The sequence below is a fragment of the Diplodia seriata genome (genome assembly GCF_021436955.1).
Source record: "Diplodia seriata strain FDS-637 chromosome Unknown scaffold_2, whole genome shotgun sequence".
In the NCBI taxonomy this organism is placed as follows: Eukaryota; Fungi; Ascomycota; class Dothideomycetes; order Botryosphaeriales; family Botryosphaeriaceae; genus Diplodia; species Diplodia seriata.
In genome coordinates this window covers 1,149,453-1,170,207 of record NW_027117309.1, presented here as the reverse complement: position 1 = coordinate 1,170,207, position 20,755 = coordinate 1,149,453, and the positions used below count along the sequence as shown (strand labels likewise).

The 20,755-nt window shown below is 55.7% G+C and overlaps 5 protein-coding genes across 5 annotated transcripts; 1 reads left to right on the top strand and 4 right to left on the bottom strand.

Annotated features, from left to right (window-relative positions):
• Positions 1 to 3,450: 3,450 nt before the first annotated feature.
• Positions 3,451 to 5,170, bottom strand: SLS55_001727 (uncharacterized protein; the record flags this gene model as incomplete). Its single annotated transcript, XM_066773217.1, has 2 exons — positions 3,451 to 3,479; positions 3,865 to 5,170. The coding sequence occupies 2 exons, from the start codon at positions 5,168 to 5,170 to the stop codon at positions 3,451 to 3,453; spliced, it is 1,335 nt and encodes a 444-aa protein (XP_066635784.1).
• Positions 5,171 to 9,634: 4,464 nt separating this feature from the next.
• Positions 9,635 to 10,507, bottom strand: SLS55_001726 (uncharacterized protein; the record flags this gene model as incomplete). The annotated part of the gene is made up of 1 exon (XM_066773216.1): positions 9,635 to 10,507. The coding sequence occupies one exon, from the start codon at positions 10,505 to 10,507 to the stop codon at positions 9,635 to 9,637; it is 873 nt and encodes a 290-aa protein (XP_066635783.1).
• A 779-nt stretch (positions 10,508 to 11,286) lies between these two features.
• On the bottom strand, positions 11,287 to 12,624 carry SLS55_001725 (uncharacterized protein; the record flags this gene model as incomplete). The annotated part of the gene is made up of 1 exon (XM_066773215.1): positions 11,287 to 12,624. The coding sequence occupies one exon, from the start codon at positions 12,622 to 12,624 to the stop codon at positions 11,287 to 11,289; it is 1,338 nt and encodes a 445-aa protein (XP_066635782.1).
• A 1,549-nt stretch (positions 12,625 to 14,173) lies between these two features.
• SLS55_001724 (uncharacterized protein) lies at positions 14,174 to 15,908 on the top strand (the record flags this gene model as incomplete). The annotated part of the gene is made up of 2 exons (XM_066773214.1): positions 14,174 to 15,702; positions 15,746 to 15,908. 2 exons carry the CDS (start codon positions 14,174 to 14,176, stop codon positions 15,906 to 15,908), a joined length of 1,692 nt encoding a protein of 563 aa, XP_066635781.1.
• Positions 15,909 to 18,604: 2,696 nt separating this feature from the next.
• On the bottom strand, positions 18,605 to 20,480 carry SLS55_001723 (uncharacterized protein; the record flags this gene model as incomplete). The annotated part of the gene is made up of 2 exons (XM_066773213.1): positions 18,605 to 19,414; positions 19,461 to 20,480. The coding sequence occupies 2 exons, from the start codon at positions 20,478 to 20,480 to the stop codon at positions 18,605 to 18,607; spliced, it is 1,830 nt and encodes a 609-aa protein (XP_066635780.1).
• Between the last annotated feature and the right edge of the window lie 275 nt (positions 20,481 to 20,755).

Sequence of the window (20,755 nt, the reverse complement as noted above, 5' to 3'; positions counted from 1 at the left end):
TCCCCTCACGAATGTCACATCGCCAGAAATTTGCTCCAATGCGTTCTTCGTGCTTCTGAATTGTGCTTGCCAGCATGTACTACTCTCGTCGAAATTCAAGAGGGGTTCCCGTCCGGTGAGTATTGCCAAGCGTCACGTGTCGATTGTAGGATCTCAGCGGATGAGAACTTGCGCAGGTGAAGCGCCGGGTCAGTCTAACAACAACAAAAGCGAAGCGGAGAGGAGTGAAAGAGAGATGCAGTTGCGTTGTGTGGTATAGTGGCAAATTAGCACCACTCGTGCTTCTTTAAGCTCCGTGATGGACACACCCTATTCAGTACTTTACGCCCATATGCCAACCACCAGACACCAATAACCGTAGGTCCTCCGGAATTTGTCTGAGTGTCAATGGAAAACGGAAAAGCAACATGGTCCAATTGTGTGACTAAATTGACCAGCGAATGCTTCCATACGATCACCACGTTCAAACCGGCGAGATCAATATTTTCTTTCCCCGGAACTACCAGGGCGCATAGACGGGACAATTACCACATGGAAGATGCCCACAGCAGGGACAGATAGGGGCATGAACAACAAGATTGGCACCTCCACATTGACACTAGCTCTTCATTAGTATCTCTGAAGCAAACAGAAATTGCAGCGACTTACACAAGTCCACACATCGTTATCGACGACCGGCGGACTGTATATGTACCGTACAGTCTCTGGGTAGCTCCGCCTGATATGGTGTATCTTGAATTGGAATGCGATCGATGTATTGAATTTGTTTTTCATCGGGCTCATTGCGATAATTGTATTTACCACGTAATACGGAATATAGGTCTGGTAAGGCTTGGTACGTTAGAGTGTGATATAAAGCTTCTAGTGGGGGCTTACTCAGCTGCAACTAACTTTGTGTCACCAGCATTTCCAGTCCCCACCCGAGACAGATCTTGGTTGCCAGCAGCCGCGGGGATGATTTCGCACCTGAGGAGCACAGAGCTTTGCGTGTTGGAAATACTGTTCGCAGTACCGCTTGTCGCACAAGACGGTAGCTTCTGCGAGTGGAAGACGTCAAAGGAAGAAAACGTGAGCCTTTATTCGTCACACTATCTGCGACTGCGACTCGGGTTGGCGACGGAGGGTTTGTAGGGGATGCAGGCAGCGTCGAAAGAAACGCGGGGTCAGGAGAGGTCAGCAACCCACAGCCTCATTGCTACTCGAACCAAGCGAACCAATGACGATCAAGCATTCCTCGCGCTCAATCAGCCCACACCCCCGCTCAGCCTGCTGGCAGTAGCCTAGCCATTTCATGTTCGAGTCCTTTACTTACGCTTTTGTGTTGGTTCTACATGCTTGCTACCTCGAATCTGCTGCCTGCCGGGTGATATTGTCTCGTCCCTTCGTCCCTTCGATTCATAATGCCCAAGCCAGCCATATCATGGAAGAGCCGGTTCGCCAAACGAAGAAGTCAGCTATACTGGGCAGAAAACGATAGACCCTTGAGAACAATAACTCCAAAAGCCGCTCGCACAAGGTTCCTATCTCACCGAGAAAATCTCGATCCTCCAGCGCAGTCGCAGTACACTACACTAAGCCGGTTCCTTGAAAATTGCGATGTCAGAACTCCCAGCGAAGCCGCAGTTATCCTGATAGATGATCGTCAAGACCTTGAACCTGGCCCTACGGCCACTGAAAGGGAATGGGATTCTCAGGGGCCACCTGTCAACTACATGCGTTACCCACCGGTTGGTGAAAACATCTTCAGAGAAGTTGTCACCATTCCAGAACTTGCGGCTAGGCTCAGTCAAGATGTACATGCCCATACCCTCAAATGAATATGATAAGGGGAAAACTTGCTGATCAGTCAAAGCGACAACTGCTTGGAGCTGAGAAACGAAATATGTAAGCATAATCTTCAAGCTGTCAGCGTGCCTACTAAAGATGATCTCCCAGATATATCGCCAACTTGACAAACACTTGCATAGACGCAATCGTTCAGGCTGCAGCGACTCGTTCACTTCACATACTTCGAAACTTCATCAGTCAACATGTGGGCAGAACGCCTGGATTTAGCGTTCATTTCGACCCGGTATACCTATATTCTCCCGCGGAGTACTAAAGGGCTGACAGTAGTTACAGGCCGATCACTTGTTCAACTTAGAGTTTCACATCCCCTTCTTTGCTTTCAGGCTTGGGAAGAGGGTCTACGACCCCAGACAGACTGATGGCAAATGCTTTCGCGGCTCAAGGAATCTACCGTTCCTTGACTCTCAAGGAAATTCCGATGGCTACTATTATGAAGCTCAAGTGTCATTCTTGGTGAGTGGCGTGGATGAGTGGTTTTGGACCAGCTATCTTTTTGTCGACACCTATTTCGGCAAGGAAGAAGACTACAACAGCTGCTACGAGAATCCCGACGTCACAACCGGCACGGACCCTGCTTCTGGCTCTATCTGGCTAAAGCACCCAGTATGGAACCCTCGCGAGTACTTCCTTGCCGTTCTAGCGCGACGAATGAGACAGGTCGCTGGAGAATGGACCTATTTGATCAACACGTTCGAAGCCCAGATGAACGCATACGTGAGTTTCCCATGACTTTGGAGCGAGCTCACTTTGCTGAAATGTCTGGCCAGCAAGAGGAGCGGGATTCCTGCAAAGGTTTTGTAGATGGCCCGGACCTTGCCAACACTGAGAGTCTATCGAACGCTGTCGACACTATCAGAAGGTTCCGAGACTGCCTCGCTCGCACCTTGGATGCTTGGGACACATTCCAAGGCGGCGAGAAACGCTATCTTGAGACGACTGGCAGTGACGAACTGCGCAAACGTTGGGGAACTTACCTCGCAAATATTCACAAAAGCATCTCCGCATTGCGGCTGATGCATGGGCTACTCGAGCAAAAGCTAGACCTCTTTGACAGTAAACTTGGTAACGTAAGTTTGTCTTGTCCATTTAGCTTCTGTGACGGCATGGGATATCTTCCAACCCCCCAATCTTTGTAAGGTCCCTATGCTAAAAGAACAGCTTATGAATGCGTCCTCACTCAACCAAAGCGTGGCCTCATCTCGTCAGGGCTCAAATATTGGAATCTTCACCCGGTTGTCAGTGGTAAGTGTATACGTTAATGTCAAAAACTGCGCAAAGACTGATTGGAGCCAGCTTTACCAACCTTTTAGCCTAGTGACGGTAGGGAGCACCCGATGGTTACTCGAATTGCCTACTGTGTGACGATGCTAATTCAGTACAGGCTATATTCAGCATGACAATGATTCCAGACGATCCGAAAAAGCGACAATTTCTTTACCTTGGGTATACATGCCTCTTGCTTCTTTTCTTCTTGTTCACGTATCTTTCGTTCAGATATCCAAGCATCTTGTACTTTTCTTCAGAGATAGCCCCGGTGCTAGATCAAGAGCGACAAAAGGTTCAAGGACGCGATGATACCCCCAATCCGTGGTTTTCCTTCCACTACCTCAGGTCAATGCAGCGCCAGGAAACTGTACGTACTCGTCATGCACTGGTGAAGAAAAAAGTTGAAATTATATCTACATCCGGTTCCAGTCCCAGTATCAATACAAATACAGAAAACAAATCTGGTCTCAAACCTTGCGGAATTGACGATGGCGTCGAAACGCACTCTACACTCCACTGCTCAAAATCTTACAAGTCTCCCTACCTACAGAGCCGGCTCCAGCGCATCCGCCACGCCCGCACAGCACGAGTCATCCGGCAAACCCGCCCCCCAGCCCCGCAACCTCCTCAACTCCCCCACCACCTCCTTCGCCTCCGGTCGCTCGTCCGGATCCAAACTCATCATCCTGACACAAAGCGGTATAGGAAAAACAAAAAACATCTCGCGATCAGCGCCATCCGCCTTCCCACCACCGCTCTGGAACCCCTTCAAGTCGTCCAGGATCTCGAGCAAGCCGACGACCTCGGCGCGATTCGCCTGGAACGACCGATCGCCGTCGATGTTGCGCTCGCGCGCGCGGCGCAGCTCGGCGAGGTGCCACGAGCCCGCCAGCGCGCACGTCATCTCGGCGAAGACGGCGCCCAGCGAGAAGACGTCGGCGGGCAAGCCGCGGCGCACGTCGCGCGCGGCGTCGTCGGCGGCGTTGGCGACGACCTCGGGCGCCGCCCACGTGCGCGTGAAGGCCGTCCGGGACGCGGTCTCCGCGGCGCCGGCGGAGTCGTAGGAGCGCGCGATGCCGAAGTCGGAGAGGTAGGGTTTGAAGCGCGTGGGGTGCGGGAGGGCGCTGCTCGCGCGCATGTCGCGGACCAGGATGTTGGTGGGCTTGATGTCCATGTGCTTGATTACGTAGGATGCGTTGCCGTGCAGGTGGGCGAGCGTGTTGGTCAGACAGGTGAAGAAACTGGAGAGGCTGGAGAGGGCTTCGAGCTGGAAGGGGGAGAGGGGCGGCGCTTTGGAGAAGAGCTGTGCGGCGGTCCAGGTGATGTCGGCGGAGAGTTCTTTGCCCCATATCTCGTCCAGGAACGTTTCGAGGTTGTATTCCGCGACCGGATAGAGCAGGACGTTGACGCTGCGTGCCGCGGGGAGCACGTAGGTGCCGATGACGCGGATGATGTGGGCGTGGTTCAGATGTTGCAGATGGGAGACCTCGTCGGCAGCCTCTTCCCGACTGAGTTTGTTGCGGAAGAAGATCCTCTTGCGTGCGAGACGGATGCGTCTGCATGTTACGACATCGACCATGGCGCTGAGATCTCTGCCCTCGGGCTCGAGCGGAACCTTTTTTACGTTTGTAAACTCCACGTGCTGTCCTTTTCCCGACCAGTTCTGCTCCAAAGAATACGGGGGCAAGAGGCCTCTACGCTTCAAGATCTGGATCCAATGGTTCTCCTTTCTGGCTGCAGGCGTTGATGCGACTGACCTGGTGGTGAGGGATAGCTTGGATGGATTAGATTGCGCGGTGATGAAGCTGAAGGCCATGCTGCTCCTGAGACTCATCATTGCGCTGCCTCTGGCGGCGCTGATGGACGATCGGGCAGTTCTGAAACTGAGTTGATCGCTGAATCGACGGTACTTGCTGTCAGGATTGACGTGGAGAGTCCCGCGGCGGCTTCTCGCTCCATTCGAGGGGCCTTCTTCTTCGATGTTCTGGAAATCGTTCGGCAGAGATGCGAGGGTGTCGCAAGCGGAGTCACCATCCCTCCACATGTCCACTTCCATGGTTGTCTGGTCTGTCGGGTGTTTTCTTGTAGAGCTCTGCAGAGGCTTAGGAGTTGATCTGGAAAATTGTAAGCTTCATTGACGTCGTGTGCGCGCTGTTCTCACCTCATTGCATCACAATGATAGTCGGCATGAATTGCTTTTGAAGTTTCCATTGTGTTTTGGCTGAAACTTAAGCTCCAGGGCTACTTCAAAGCCAAAGGCGGGTTTAAATCGGCATCATTTTAAAGGGGCTTTGAACGGTTTGTGCTTTTCAGCCCGGCGGTGTGGCTGCAGATGCAGGCAGCCGCATTGTATCAGCCTTGCATGTCACAGCCTCGTACGAAGTGTTCTGCCCGTCGAGCTTCCACGCCCGAAACAATTCTGCTCGTAAGCCCGGCGACATGGCCCGGTAAGTGCTTGTTGAATCGATTCCACTCCTACCTGGATGTGAATGAGGAAGCCCCGTTGATGTAGCTCTGTTGCAAAGCAAAGAGGATGAAAGCTGCAGAGTTCCGCCCCCACCCAACTGCAGCCTTGTGGGAGGCGCAGCACTGCCACGTCACTGATCAGCAGCACCAACCTGACGAATCAACCATCGTGATAGGGTGTTCTTGTAATGCGCAATTACGGGTATGCATGTGCCAGTGCCGCGCAGATCATACAAGGCTGAGCACTGGGGTCCACGCGACAGCAAGCGACCGTTCTGCCATGAAACAGTGGAAGGGTTTCAGGATATTGTAAGGCTGAAGAAGAGTAGAGTCTTACTTTCGCATTTGTAGAAGCCGTATCTGCGCCCGATGTCTCAGACACAGCAAACTACCTTCCCCAGACCATCACCTAAGTCACTGCACAGCGCGAGATTTGTCGTAGCCGAGGGAAAGATTGGCCAACGACAGCCACTCTGAGGTGAGGTGAGAACAAAAGTGTCCATCTGCGATTCAGCTTCCTGGCCGCAGTTCGCAGGCCGTCTTCTACGCGGGCGCACGCGTTGTTGTGGCATCAAGCAACCTGGTGTGGGAGAGCTGGATGAACTCGGAATCGAGGTTGAAGCAATGGGATCATTTTCAGCGGGAGCCGCGAAAGACGGAGGGGTTGAGGTAAGGCGGCTTGTGCGGTGGGTGGGTCCGCTGCCGCGTGAAAGTCAGATTGGGATCCTTCTAAAGTCATATGAAATTGAATTGTGGTTTGTCGATTACCGCCACCACTGCCGCTGTCGCGGTGTTGTGAGGATTCATCAAGGAAGCGTTCGTACCTGTCCAGCTCTGTTTTTAGGTCGGCCGTGTGTGTTCCTAGGAAGCGCTCGTGCATGTGGTCATCGGGGGTCGCTTGGTCTCTACTGTCCTCATTCATGTGGCTGTCGAGAGAAGTGTCATGACGGTGCCGTCAGCGGTAACGCGTCGCTCAATCGCGGTGTGGTGGTGGAGAGGATGAAGGAGTAGGAGACATGGATGTTGTTGACAGTTGTTCCTGTGGCTGTTGGACGGTATTGGTGCTGTAGAGGATGGCATTGTCAGCGTTGGCCCTTGAACTCCTCTCGGGATACCGAAAGGTGGATAGATTGAGCGCCTCACGCATGTGGTGCATCGAGATGTCGCACCGCCAATGCAGCAGGCAATGTTGACGGTGTTGAGCGGCACGCCGCCGCTTGGAAGCGCGACGGCAAAAGCTCCAGCGGTCGAGGAGCATTGAGAGTAGCCCAGACCTTGGGCACGGAGCCATGACGGCAGTGAGCGACAGCAAAGATAGAAAGGTGTGAGCATAGCGAGTCTGAGTTACGGTGGTGAGCGAGGGGCGCAGATTCTGCGATGCCACTGTGCCGCCGCCGCTTCCTCACTTCTGTGAACCTCGCGCGAGCCGACTCAAGATTGCGACAGCTTGAGTCCACAGAGTCGAGTAAGCCGCAGAGTTGTGAAGCCAGCCCGCCGCGCTGAGTCTCCCTATGTATGCGTTCTTGTGGTGTAAATAAGCCGGCGCGCGGCCTCTGCTCAGCTTCCTCACTCGAGCAGGGCGCCGCAGAAGCGGAATCGCGACCGCTTGAGCGCGTACAGTCGAGCTGTCCAGAGAGATGCCTGGGTAGCTTGCGATTCCGAGCTTGCCTACGTACGCGTTGCTGCAGCATGAGTAGCCCGGCGCGCAGCATCCGCTGTGCTTCCTCACTCCAGCTCAGCGTCCGCAACATCAAGTTTGTGACCGCTTCGGCTGGGCAGCCGCGCTGGCCGTAGAGTCATGCGGGCAGGCCCTTCACTCCGAGCTTGCCTACTCAGACATCGCGGTGGTATGAGCAGACCGGCGCGTGTTTTCGGTCCCTCTGCTTCCTCACCTGTGACCCCATTTCGCACTCACAGGTGGAACCAAAATCGCCACCATTTGAGCGCGCACATGCGCACGAGACCCACATGCGCGCAGGCAGACACCCCGCACGGCCGCAGCCCCCCCAGTTCCTTCCCATTCCAGCAGGTCCGGTGGGGCGCAGGTGACGGGTGCCCGGGCAACGCCTCCATGGCCAGCACGAGGACCCTTAAGCGATCGCTAGCTCCGGGCCCTATATAAGGACCTCTTCCTCTGCTCCAAAACCTCTTCCTCTTTTCTTCTTCATCATCGAATCATCGAAACAGCTAAGCCCCTTTCCAACTTACGGCAAGTACACAACTTACAGCTCTCAGGTCAATCTCAAACAAACAAGTGGTTTTACCACACGCTACGGACGGCGAAACTGAGCGCACGCCCTTACCCATGACGTGTCGCTGTCTTCGCCGTCCAAGATCAACATGCGAGCTACCTCTGCAGACTCGACCTCTGTCAGACAGAAATGTCGGGAGATTTCCAGGAGTCTCTGTAGGGGGTTCTGTCCGTGGGGGCGTAACGTTGGGTGAAATGTGTAGTATCCCGTAGAAAGCCCAAGCTCCCATCCACTACGCCGTCGCACGGAAGAACACTAGCCTCGCAGACATTTTTTCTGACAATTTATCCTCTTTGTCTTTGTTCCCTTCGTTCGTGATCCTGCAGTGTTGAACACGCTCATGTTTTCCCGAAAAGCGAACGTGAGTTCAGGGCCACCAGCCGCAATTTTCATCCGAATCGTCCGTTGGAGACCGAATCGCAGACAGGCCACCCCTCGAAGCCTTGCAACGAAAGCAGGGCTTCCTTGCAGCCCGCGCGCATACCTCGCACCTCTTCCTCGCAGTGCCTTCACCACGTTTGTCCCCCGATCCGCCGTATCAATCCCTCCACCCTCCGGGGCCACAGTCACAAAGTTTCGTCGGACCATGTTAACCCATATTGGGAGCTCACAAGTGAACCGCGCCTAGCTCTTCCGTACGCGGTTCCGTGGGTGGCTTCCTATCTTGAGAGTGTAGTAACCTGTCCAAGATCGAACAAAGGCACACGCGCCGCGTTACCTTTTCGTGCTATCAGCCCACCAGTCAGGAGGCCGACGGGCCTTCGAGCAGAAATGTGTTGGTCCAAACCCAGGGTCTTCTGCTGGTGGGGACAAGAGGGCCGGTTGCCTCTATTTCTATGTGGGAGTCCGATGCCGCCGCCCACGGCTTTCTTTCAACCCTGCTCTCAGAGAAAGACGGACTTCTCTCCCTGGATACGAAAATTGTTCGAGCGAAAACTGTACCATGCGATTCTTGACGCCGTATGGCGACGAGATCGCACGCTTGAAATGGCGGGGAGTTAGCACACAAATCTATATTTTCTTTTCTGATCAATGGAACAATGAGATGTTATGCTTGCGTTTGTGCCCTCTGCTGGTCGATTTACTCGCTCACTCGTACTGAGTTGGCTTCACAACGCGGCTTTTTTGTGACTCAATTGCGTTTGACTCGCAAAGTGGCTGATTCCCTCGTGAAGTCACGCAGCAGTCTGATGACCATGCCGACACATGTCCTGTTTAGGACCTATACCAGAACCCAAGTGCAAGACGGTCTTTGTATGCTAGTTGCCTACAGAGATTGCTCCACGAAGCCACTCTCGAGGACCTAGATATCTGCACGATCCTTAGAGGAACTACGAAGACCAGGTTTCTGCATGTCACTGTGCCAGATGTAGACACAACACAGTGATGTCGTTAACCAGCATACGCCATTGTGCTCTCTGTGACAGATGATCGAGTCGCAGTTGCGAACGACATGATCAGCCAAGCAACGAACACATAGCAGAGAAGACGAGCAATTATGGGATTGTTGTAGACGGGCCATGAAGTAGCCTCAACACTCCAGCGATTGTAGCGAACAAAGCAGCATAGAGCCACTAAGCCCCACACACATACTTGCATCACGTCTGTTTGGCATCACATAAGCTCATTCACCACCATGTTTGTCACCACACGCGTCCTGGACCTGAACCATGTCCTTCCTTGTATTAGTACCTTTGAGGTAAGCCCCGGCTAGTTACCTTACGCGGTGCAACACCCAGCAGAGAAAGAGATAGAGAGCAGCAGCAGCAGCAGCAGCAGCGCCCCAGCCCTCCCCCACCGACCTACCCATCCACCTCCCGAACCCCCTCCATCTCCCCCACCCCCGGCAACCCAACCAACCACCCCGCCACCTTCGCCGCCTTCACATACGCGACCAGGTATCCCCCCTCCTCACCGGCGCCGTAGTAACAACCACGCTTAACAGCAGCAACAGCAATAGCATGGACCGCGGGTGACTGCTGCTGGCCCTGCTGCTGGCCCTGAGCCGGTCCGGTCATGCCACCACCAGGAACGCCACCACCAGCAGCAACGGTAGCAACCGGACAAAGAAAAGGCGGAAGAGGCGGAGGCGCGAAAGCCTCGGCGCTCAGCCGCAGGCCGTGCTCCTGGATGCGGTCGAACATGCTGGGGAGCTTGGGGTGGCGGCGGCGGCGGCGGTGGCCGGGCATGGTGGGTGCGGAGGCTGAGCTGGAGGCCGCGCGGGGGGCGGTGGGGTTGTTGTTGTTGTCGGCGGACGCGGCCGCGGATGACGCGATGACGGGAGAGGCGGCGGCGGCGGCGGCGGCGGAGCTGGAGCTGGAGCTGGAGTTGGGATAGGCGTCGCTGTTGGTGGCGTCCCTGTTTTTGTTCTTGTACTTGTTCTTGTTGTCGTCGTCCTCGTCCTTGTCGGCGCCCCTGTTCCTGTTCCTGTTCTCGTTCTTGTTCTTGTCCCTGTTGTCGTCCTCGTCCTCGTCCTCGTCAGCGCCCTCGTCAGCGCCCTCGCCCTTCTCGTCGGCGGCACGGGCACGGGCACGGGCAGCCTCCTCCTCTCTAGCAGCGAGCGCGGCGGTGGCGAGCGCGGAAAACACGGTGTCCTCGGCCTCCTGTTGCCGGAAAGCGGGCGCGGTGGCGGCGGCGATGGCGGCCGTGATGGGCGTCGAGGGGGCGGCGGACATGTGCTGAGCAGCAGCAGCAGCACCGTTGTTGCTGTTGTTGTTGTTGTTGTTGGGGAGCTGGCGCTGGCGCTGGTGCTGGTGCTGCAGGCGGAGGGGGTTGCGTGGAGGGATGGGTGGAGGAAGAGGGGCAGGGGCAGGGCCGGCGCCGGGCGTGGTGTGGTTGTTGTTGTTGTCGTTGTGGTTGGCGGCGTCGTGTTCATGAGCGGACGCTGGGTCTGGCGAAAACGGAGGCGGGCTCGGGACTTGAGCGCGCTCGGGCTGGTAGGGGCCGGCCATCTTTGGGGTTGTAGGACCGGGTTTGGTGCAGGCTAAGCGGGTTTGTGGGAGGTCTTGCGCGGCGGCGTCGGCGGTGATGGGCGGAGTCGAGGACGTGGATCGAGAGCGAGCGAGCGGGCGGGCGGCGGAAACACTTCGCAGTCTCGCGGCCCTGGGCGCACTTGGGCGGGCCAAAATGGGAAATTCTGAGGAGGCCTATCAAGTGTCACTCAGATTTACAGGTTTCGTAGGTATGACACCACCGTACGTTGTCTCGCTCGTTGGACATTCGCGCGCGAAATGCCTCCATTGAAGGCACCACTACCGCTACACTTCCATTGTTACTCTATTTGCAGATGCTAGTCCCTCCCACATACAGCATTATAGCCGTACGTAACAGTCGCACTCAAGATATCTTGCTGGGAAATAACCCTTTTTGTCCCACCGTCGTCCGATTTTCCAGCATCTATCCAGCAAGTCCTTGCCAGCCCACCAGGTGTCTGCCCATCCAAGAAGCCAAGCTGTCAATGCGCAATATCAGGTGTACCGTACGCAATTGCCTTCTCAAGCGTGTCGCAGATCAAATAGTCAACCGGCTCACCAGACTCGAGGATGATGGTGCGAGCCTCCAAGCGCCACTTGACAAGCTCCGCCGCCTGCATGAACGTAGTGTGAAGACTTACAACTTGGGACCGCGTACTGTATCCGGCCTGGCTTGCCTCGTGCATGGCCTGTACCGCAGCAAAGAGGGCACAGTTGGCGGAAGCAAGCCTGGCGCAGGGCAAGCACATACCAGCGTGCGGTGCGTAGGCAATGATCAAGTCCTCGATGTAAGTGCAGCGGATTATAGGAGCTTCGGGGAGCTCGTGAAAGCAGTCAGAGAGCTCGAGGTATTGGGGATCCTTGTCGCTGCGCGGAGATGCCAGCGGAGCCCTGGTGCCGAACGTCAGCGCCGCAACCAAGAGCGCGGCAGCGATTGGAGCGGCCGGCTGGGGCGGCCGAGGGGCGGGCTCGTCGTCGTTGTAGTATCCGTTGTCGACCCGCTTTGAGGGCCTCTTGCGCTTCTTACAGTCGCAATTATCTTCCTTCTTGTTCGTCTCCTGGTCCTTGTGGTAGAAACTGCAGTGCTCCAATCTGTAGCCGCTTGTGTCGAGGGGCATGGAAGGTCTATGACCATGGGGAGGAGGAGCCAAGGGCATATACGTCTCCTTACTGCGACCAAAGGAGCCTTCGGTGCGCTTGGAATAATGCTCCTTCCAATCATTATTACGCAAGGACAGAGGAAGGTGGTCTCCCCTCATGCATGAAACGTTGTTCCATCCCACGATGCTCGAATAAAATATCCCATCCTCGTCTTTCTTCTCAGAACCAGATAGACCGAGATTCTCGTAGAACTTTAGCTGTTGCGTCCTGACATCTGCCTCAACTATCTCGAGAGATTTCAAAGCCTGTTTGAGTTCCCCTTTCAGCAGAATGGATTTGGGGCCGTACTTGTGGTGAGCAGCAGCCTCATCTTTGCTGTGACGCAGGGTGGCATAATGGCAGACCACCTGGGCAGCAATGAGTGCGGCGCAAATCGGACAGACACAGTGGCGAATGTTGTTGCTGGACGCAATCGCATATGCCTCAGCGGTACTCGCGGGGCTGTGGTGGAACTCGGCGGAGCAGGTCTGAACGTCTTTGTACGATAGCAGGAAAGGCGCAGGGTTGATCTTGGGGTCGTCGGGGGCGGTGGCCTTGGTCGGGTCGTTTGCGATGGACCTAGGTGTCGGGATAGGTGGACCCAAATCCAGCGGACTGTTTGGCTGTGCCTTCTTCTTGAGCCTGGAGGGCCCTGGAAGCTTGCCCGGATCCCACGCCATTGCCGCTCGCTAATGCCAACTGCGGGTGATGAATGGAGGCTGAGATCCGACGATGGAAGTGTTGGAACTTTGGCGGTTGGAGAAACGCGTCGAGACCGGTGGTCAACGGAAAACTTGAAAAGGCAGACGTGAACGGACAGGAAGCATCGGGGCGAGTCCGCCTTGGTCAACACCACGGCTAATTCTCGCTTGTTGGTTCGCCTTCGCCTGCGACAACCACTTACCACCCGGCCCCGCCACCGCCCCTTCACTCCCGAGTTACATAAGGTTTGGCGAGTAGCAGCTTGGTCACTAGCGGCGTAGCCTGTAACAGTCATAGCAGCAGTGGCAGCAAACCACACGACATCGTTTATATCTGCATATCAACACCAAGTAAGTCAATCGTCCTTCTGCTCGAGAAACGGGGTAAGAGCGGACGGCTGACGGCTCTAAGTATCTCTGTCAAGATGGCATCTTGACTGATTACGATCCAACTTCTTCCATCTGTCTATGGCGTTGCGCCTTTCGACAATGACCTCCCTGCTCGTTGTTCCCTTGGGTCTTTCCGTATCGAATGAAACCTGTCAAAGATGGGTATCTCCCCGTGGTGAATAGGCGCAGCCAAAGAAGCGTGCTAACTACGTTGGGCTACAGACTGAGCTGCAGCGCGGCACGCTCTCTCTCGTCGCGACCTCCAGATCCATCCACGCACCTTTACGCCCACCGGACGCACCGCATCATGTCATCCGCCTCGCTCACGATCTTTGCAGCCGATATGGCCATCCTTCTTGCTTTACTGCTAGTTGTGGTCATCGGCGCCCAGGCTGATCCCCGGTCGCGCCAGCGCGCTTGGTGTCGACTTCGCGATCGTTGCGCCGCTGGCCGACATCGCTGCAGCCGCCATTTCTGCCTCCGGCCAGGTGGTCGCCGCCTCGGCCTCTGGTGATAAGCTACTATGTAATGTTTTTGTTTCTCTCGTCGCTTAACTAGACTGGATAATGCAGTCTGCACCTGGCAAATCCGTAGCGTCAACCGTGGTGTCGACGGTTTTGCTTGTGGCGGTACGGGTGCGCTTGGTGCGGTGGTACTGACGTGCTGTTAATTTTTCAGGGAGATCTAGACTGTTCTGGAGCTGATGTTTGCTCTGGATCCTAGAATCGCGTTGATACCATTTCATCGGAAGGTCCTCTGCGCTCCCAAAACTCTCGCTCCCTTTCCTGTACCAGAAGACTCCTCGACCTCCACCACCGCTTTGGCGCTATTGACACATGAAAGTGGGGTAGCGAAGTTGCTGTACTGGTCAGATATTCGCCAAGCCGATCTGCTGTGTAACCAGCAAGGGTTGGGCGAGGCTGTTTCTTTTCCGTTCACACTAACCCAATCATATCGTACCACGTCTATGCGAGGCTTATTCCTGCATGGCGCAACAGCTTTAGGCAACAGTATGTGGCGGAGCAAGGCTGGATCTCTAAAGGTTCTTGAAGGGAGGCGTCTGTCTTCTCACAACTCTCACGTTTCCCCCAGACATAGGGCTGTTTTCCACGATTCTCTCCATGGGACGAACCACACCATGGACAGACCATACTACCAATGTCTTGATCACCACCAGACCCGAGTCGTGGAGCTTCTTCCAGGAGCCTACAAAGAAAAGATTGTCTGTCAAATTTACCCTATCAAAATCTCCAGCGGAGGCTACAAAGCTCTTTCCTACGTTTGGGGTTCAACAAGAAATCCGGAGTCCATATCCCTTGAAGGTTATCAGCACAACGTCACGAAGAACCTTGCGCGAGCGCTCAGGCGACTCCGTGAACGGGACCGCATTGTCACTTTATGGATCGATGCCCTTTCTATCAACCAGGAGGACTTCAGCGAGAGGGGCTCTCAGGTCCAAATGATGCGCGACATCTACGAAAACGCAGAGGAAGTCCTTGTCTATCTGGGAGAGCCACGAGGCTGGCGTTCCTCCCAGAAAGACAAATACAGTACCACCCCCGTGGACATCACAGCAAACGCAGCGGTTCTCGACGCCTTTGTGGCGAAACATTCAACCGCTATGGCCAGTGGAAATGCGAAATTTGAACCGGAAACACCCAATGTCGTTCAAGACATGTTCGCTTTCCTGGGGATCCTTGCCCGAGATGATGACACCCACCTTGATCAGTTGCCGGGATTGCACCACAATGATGAGCTCTTTGAGGAGATGAGGATGCTCTTGAACTTGCCTTGGTGGAAGCGGATTTGGACCGTTCAAGAAGTTGTGGTTCCATCCAGGGTTGGTGTCATTTACGGGATGATGCGAATACCATGGCACAGAATCGGTCTTGCGGTCAGATGTTATCGCTTTCACCCAGAAGGTTGCTGCAGAAATGTCCCTGGATTACCTCGACGGAACAAAATTGTGCTTGCAGGATTTATGAACGAGGTATCGACCATCGATAGCTGCCGCATACGCTATCAATCAAAATCATCCTCATGGAAGTTGTTGTCACTGATCGAGAATTTTGGACAAAGAAAATCTTCAGATCCAAGAGACAAGCTGTATGCGCTGCTTGGTCTTGCGAACGACGAAGTGGCCGGCCATATCTTCGCGGACTACAGCAAGCATGAGGCGCAGGTTTTCAGCGATGCTACGGTCATGTTCATCAGAGACACTAGGGCCCTGGAACTGCTCGTATCGGATCGAAGCCATAAGACCAACCGATCTCTGCCTTCATGGATTCCAGACTGGTATGTTTCTGAAGGGAGACGTACTGGGTACAAGATTCGGAGATCCGATCCTTACCCTCGAGGAAAAGAACCTCTCAAGATTATCCAATACCGGCTGCCTAACGACTTACGGACCGCGAATGCTTCAGAAATTCTTTGTGGCCAAGGGGGTGATTCCCAAAAGGTTTTTAGTGGCAATACAAGGGCACTCAAGCTTCCAGTGCGGCATTCATACTCGGAACCTACCCTGTTCGCTGTCGAAATAAACACCCGAAATGTTGCAGAGTACCAAAGTTTTCTCGGTGTAACCACCAAACAGGTCGATGTAGTGAGCGAAGTTCTTAACATCGTGGGAGCGACGGAACTGGACACTGATTGGGACTTTCTCGAGGAGTGCGCACGAACATTTGGTGAAACAGGTTCTTATACGGCTGAGGACTATCTTCGAACAATTTGTGCTAATCCACTACTTCCATTCCATCATCTGGGTGAAGAACAACTTCCAGGGGTCTTTCGGATATATCCTTGGCTTGAGTTACAACTTCGAGACAAAAAAGCAGGCTCCTTTCCGCACCTACAGCGTATCATCAGAGAGGTAACCAACAAGTATGGGCCATTACACGAGTATCCGAATTCTGAGTCTACGTTGCTACGTTCCATATATCCGGAAACGACGGGAAGACGGGTGTTCATAACGGCAGGATCAAAGATAGGGCTGGGACCTCAAGATATCCAGAAAGGTGATATTGTTAAGCATGTAAGAGGCTCTGAGAGTCCATTTGTTCTCAGAAAAGCTCCAGCCTTCAGTTTTGTATCCACCTGCGAGGTCGAAGTTGAGAACTCTTCTCCTACTGAAAAGAAACCTCGAAACATCGAGATTGAAGGAAGCAACATGTTTTTCTTGATCGGCGATTGTTATCTCCATGGAAACTCTAAGAATGAAAATTGGGAAGGTGCCGAGATAAGTTTTCTTACTTAGCGGCGGGAAGGCTTGATTTCTCTCCTACTACGTTGTCCGACATTGTTCAGGTTTCGGGTATGCAATTTATCGTTATCATTGTTGTTCCTGTTAATATGCTTGGACGTGAAGTGAAAGTGTAATTTCTGGCTCGAACCAGTCTTCTGTCAGGAACCGGCTTGCGGAATAGCTTCGGGATATAACTGGATCATTGATTGCATGAGCGGCATGTTGAAACATGACTGACGGGGATTGAGTGTGGCTATGTAAGAGTGGGCATGGAGCATCTGTTACAAGCCGCCTCAAATGTTTCGTGTATCTCTGTAGAGGCAGTGGTCATAGATTTTCTTGAAATTGGCTGGCCGCTCATCAGCATCACATGTGGGCAAACAACCTGATAACGGCGATCCGTTTCTAGCCTACTGGCTACAACAGCATACTGCCAATTGCACCATTAGAAATATTAGACGACATCGAGGAGGACAGAGGATTCTCATCAACAATATCCTGCTGCCAATCTTTTCACAGAACCTCCAGCCCTTCTTTCACTCAGCCAGCCTGCCTTCTCGTCCCCGGCGTATGCACTCTTCTCGCACCAGCCTCTCTCTTCGCACCTTCAAAGTATTCCGTTCTCTGCCCGAACGGACTTGTCTCAGTCCCGCCAGTAGGCGTGCCGAATGGATGCTGTTGTGGCACCGATGTGGCCATAACGCTCGACGACGGCTGGTCGACCGATGCCGCAAGCGGATCGGTACAGAATATTGCGAGCAGCTTGTCCACCGTTTCGCGCAGCTGATCCATGTATAAGGTAAGAGGCTCGGTAGTAATATGGTTGCGCTGCCACCGTCAGCGAAGCCCTCAAAGCAAGGCACAATCAACATCGTCAGAACGGCGGCAGAGACGAGAAAAAGTGTACTTACCATCGCGAAGACCGTCCCGCGATACACCTGATGATACACAAGCTTATACTCCTCATCCCTCGCGGCATCGCCGCCATCCACGCCCGCCCCATCCCCCAGTCCAGCCGCAACATCCGACGCCGACGCCACCGACGCCTTCCGCACAGCGGCGGCCCCCTTCTTCCTCTGCTGCTGCAGGCCATACATGCGCATCCCCGCCATGACCAGCCTCGAGATGACATCCTTATTCCTCGCCTCAACACCACCCTGACCATCCACATCCCCCACCCCCACCACCACCCTCCCCAAACTCGACGTCCTCTTCCCCACACCCGCACCCTCCGACACCCCAACAGCACCAACACCAACACCAACACTCACACTCGGCGACCGCGACAACGGCCTCCCACCACCACCACCCGACGCCGACGCCGCCGACGACGGTCCGTGTGGGGCTCCGCCGCCACCGCCGCCGACACCCGACCCCGCGGCCGCCGCAGCGACGCTCTCGCCGCCGTGGCGACGCGCGCGCTTGCGGCGCTCGGTCGCGGCGTCGAAGAGGGAGGAGACGGAGGCGCGTTTGCGGTCGTTGGTGGTAGTAAATAATGGCGGGTGCCAGGAAAGGGGGCGGAATTCGCCCCTCGGCAGGGCGGTGCGGTCGTCGTCGGTGTCTGGGACGACTCGGCTGGGGGATGTGGGTGGGGTGGTTGTGTTGTGGTTTTGCAGGAGGGCGGAGGAGAGGGGGAGGGCGCGGAGGACGAGGGAGGAGGAGGAGGAGGGCGATGGTGGTGGTGATGATGATGTGGTGGGGGGTGGGGATGATGTGGCGTAGAATAGTAATTCTGTGAGGGGCGGGCTGCTACTGGTGGTGGTGGTGGTCGGAGCTGATCCGCGGACTTCTACCAGGATGCCGATGGGTGACTGGGCGGTGGAGGCGTGCTGCCACCACGGCAGGTCGGAATCTTTGGCGGCTGCATGGCCGGCGCTGAGAAGGAGGGCGCTGAACCAGTCTTCGGTGGCGTCATTGTCGGCGTAGACGTCGAATGGGCGGGCGATGGCCAGGTAAAGCGGGATGCGTGCGATGTCGACGCAGGCCAAGAAATGGAGAGAGGCGTGCTGCAGGATCGGCTCTACGGCGCGTGTTGCAACGAGCTGGACACCTGCGACGGCCGGTCAGCGCGAATAGTCGGACATGATGGGGCTATCTACCCGTAGCACTGCGCCCATTTGAGAGTTCAATGTCGCCCGCCCAGGCCAGGAGATCCATGGCGGAGAAGTTGTGGGGTGGCCCCGCCTGACGTCGAAGTTTCGGGTTGACGCGTCGCGACGCGTCTGGACACCCGCCATCACATGACCCAGCCTGAAGATCTTCACTCCATGAAATTGTTCGTGCGATCTGCATTCAAGTCCTGATTCATTTCGAAACATTATTGCGGAATTACGACGAAGTCCACCGTTTCCAGAACTTCCATCCTCCCTTTTCTCCGCGTTCCTTGCCCTTCTTGCTTCCTATCCTCCACCAGTACAGAGGCAACCCGGCCACAATGAAAGCCAGCACAATCAATGTCTGGACAGGCTCTGCAATGACCGCCCTGCTTACAAGGAACAGACTCACGCAGCAGAAAATCGTAGGCGTCGTGATCCAAGTCTTGTACGGCCTCTCCAGCTCCGGCTCCCTGACTCTCAACACAATGAGGCCCAAGACAGTGAAGAAGTAGAAGGTGTAGCCCGCAACACCGTAGAACGTGACCAGCGTGTTGAACTCGCCAATGATGATGTAGACGGCCGTGAGCCCGGCATTCAGCATCATGGCGTTGATGGGCGTGAAGAACATGCCAACGTCGTCAGAAATCATGCGGACAAACCGTCCAGGCTGCCGCCCTCCCCGGCTCCCGAGCCGCACAGCAGTCCGCTTTCCAACCCCAATCCTGCCGAACAATTCAGGCAGGTACCCTTCCTTGCCCGCTGCATACACCAGTCGGCCGCTGGTGAAGGTCGTTGCATTCAGCGCTCCAAAACAGCTGCCGCCCACGGCAAGGGCAAGGATGAGAGATCCAATCGGTCCAAGCACCTGGGAACCGAATGCCACGGCCACTGTGTTGCTGGATTCTATCGTCGACGACGGGAGGACGAGGAAGTACGCGACGTTTGCGAGGAGGTAGCTGAGAATGACAAGGGGCAGCGAGCTGTGGATCACTCGCGGGAGGTCACGAGTGGGATTCACGAATTCCCCCGTTACATAATTAACCTGCCGTCCATTAGCAAAGAGGCAGCGTTGTTGGGGGCAGACGTACATTATCCCAGCCGTCAAAGGCCCACAGCCCGGCGTACAGAGCAACGGCCAGGTTGGAGATGTTGTCGTTTGTTCCTTCAAACCAGCTCTTGGTCTTCCACTCGGTGCTTGCGTCTCCCTTCCACGACCAGCCTGTGGCCGCGACGACAATGCCAGTGATTGTGACGCCAATCAGGGCAACGAACTTGAGGAACATGAAAAAGTCGGCGCTCCGGGTGCCGAGCTTGGTGGAAACGCAATTGAGGAAGGTCACGAGGATCAGGCCCCCGAGCGCAACGCCCTTGTTGAGCCAGAAGCTGATCTCCATGGCGTCGGGCCCAATGACGGCGCGCACGCAGTACTCGCCGAAGATGATGGCGATGATGGCGGCCGAGCCGGGCTTCAGGACCATGACGGCGCACCAGGTGAACAGGAAGCCGGCCCATTCTCCGAAAATCTTGGACAAGTAGACCTGGGCACCGCCATTCAGCGGGATGGCGCCTCCCAGCTCTGCATAACTCGCGGCGCCGGTCCAGGCCAGCACACCCGCAACCACCCAGATTATGAGCGCAGCCCCTGGCGACCCGGCGTTCGCATTGACCTGGCTGGGCGACGAGAAGATGCCGGAGCCGATGATCAGGCCAATGACCAGCGACAGGCCGTTCAGGTAGGTGAGCGACTTGTGTTTCTCCAGCGAGCCGCCGTGGCGGGCGTTGGCAGACTCGAAGTCGGCGGTGTCGGGCGCGCCCAGGGCAGTGTATCCGCCGGCGGTGGTGGACAGCGGGAAGAGGTTGGTAGCGAAGTCGAAGGCGGACGAGACCGAGTAGGAGCGGCCATGGCGGCCCAGGCCGGCGGGGTTCTGCTCGTTGAGAGGGTCCTCTTCGTCCAGCGACAGGCGGCGCGAGGAGGCGGCGCCCGAGTCGGAGGACAGCGACGTGCGGCGCGAGGGTTGCGACGAAGAGGCAAGGGAGGCCAGCTCGAGCGAGTCGCGGAGCGGCTCGCGGGTGGACAGGTTGGCATAGCCGCCGACGGAGCGAGACATGGCGGGCGTGAGGCGTGGTGGGAGAGGGAGGGCTAGCTGCGAGGCAGACGACAGCACGCCATGCCGGTCGAGGGAGAGAAAAGTCGCGGGGATGGCAGGTCGCAGGTGGTGGACTTGGCGCAGGGGAGACTGGAGATTGACTGACGCGCCGAAGCTCAGACTAGCGCGCGAGCCAAGCCGCGCCCAAGGCTTGACCCGCCCAGAACTTTTTGCCCGCCGCGCCCCAAGATCGATCCCCACGCGCATCATGCTCATGCTCCGCCGCTGATGTGCGC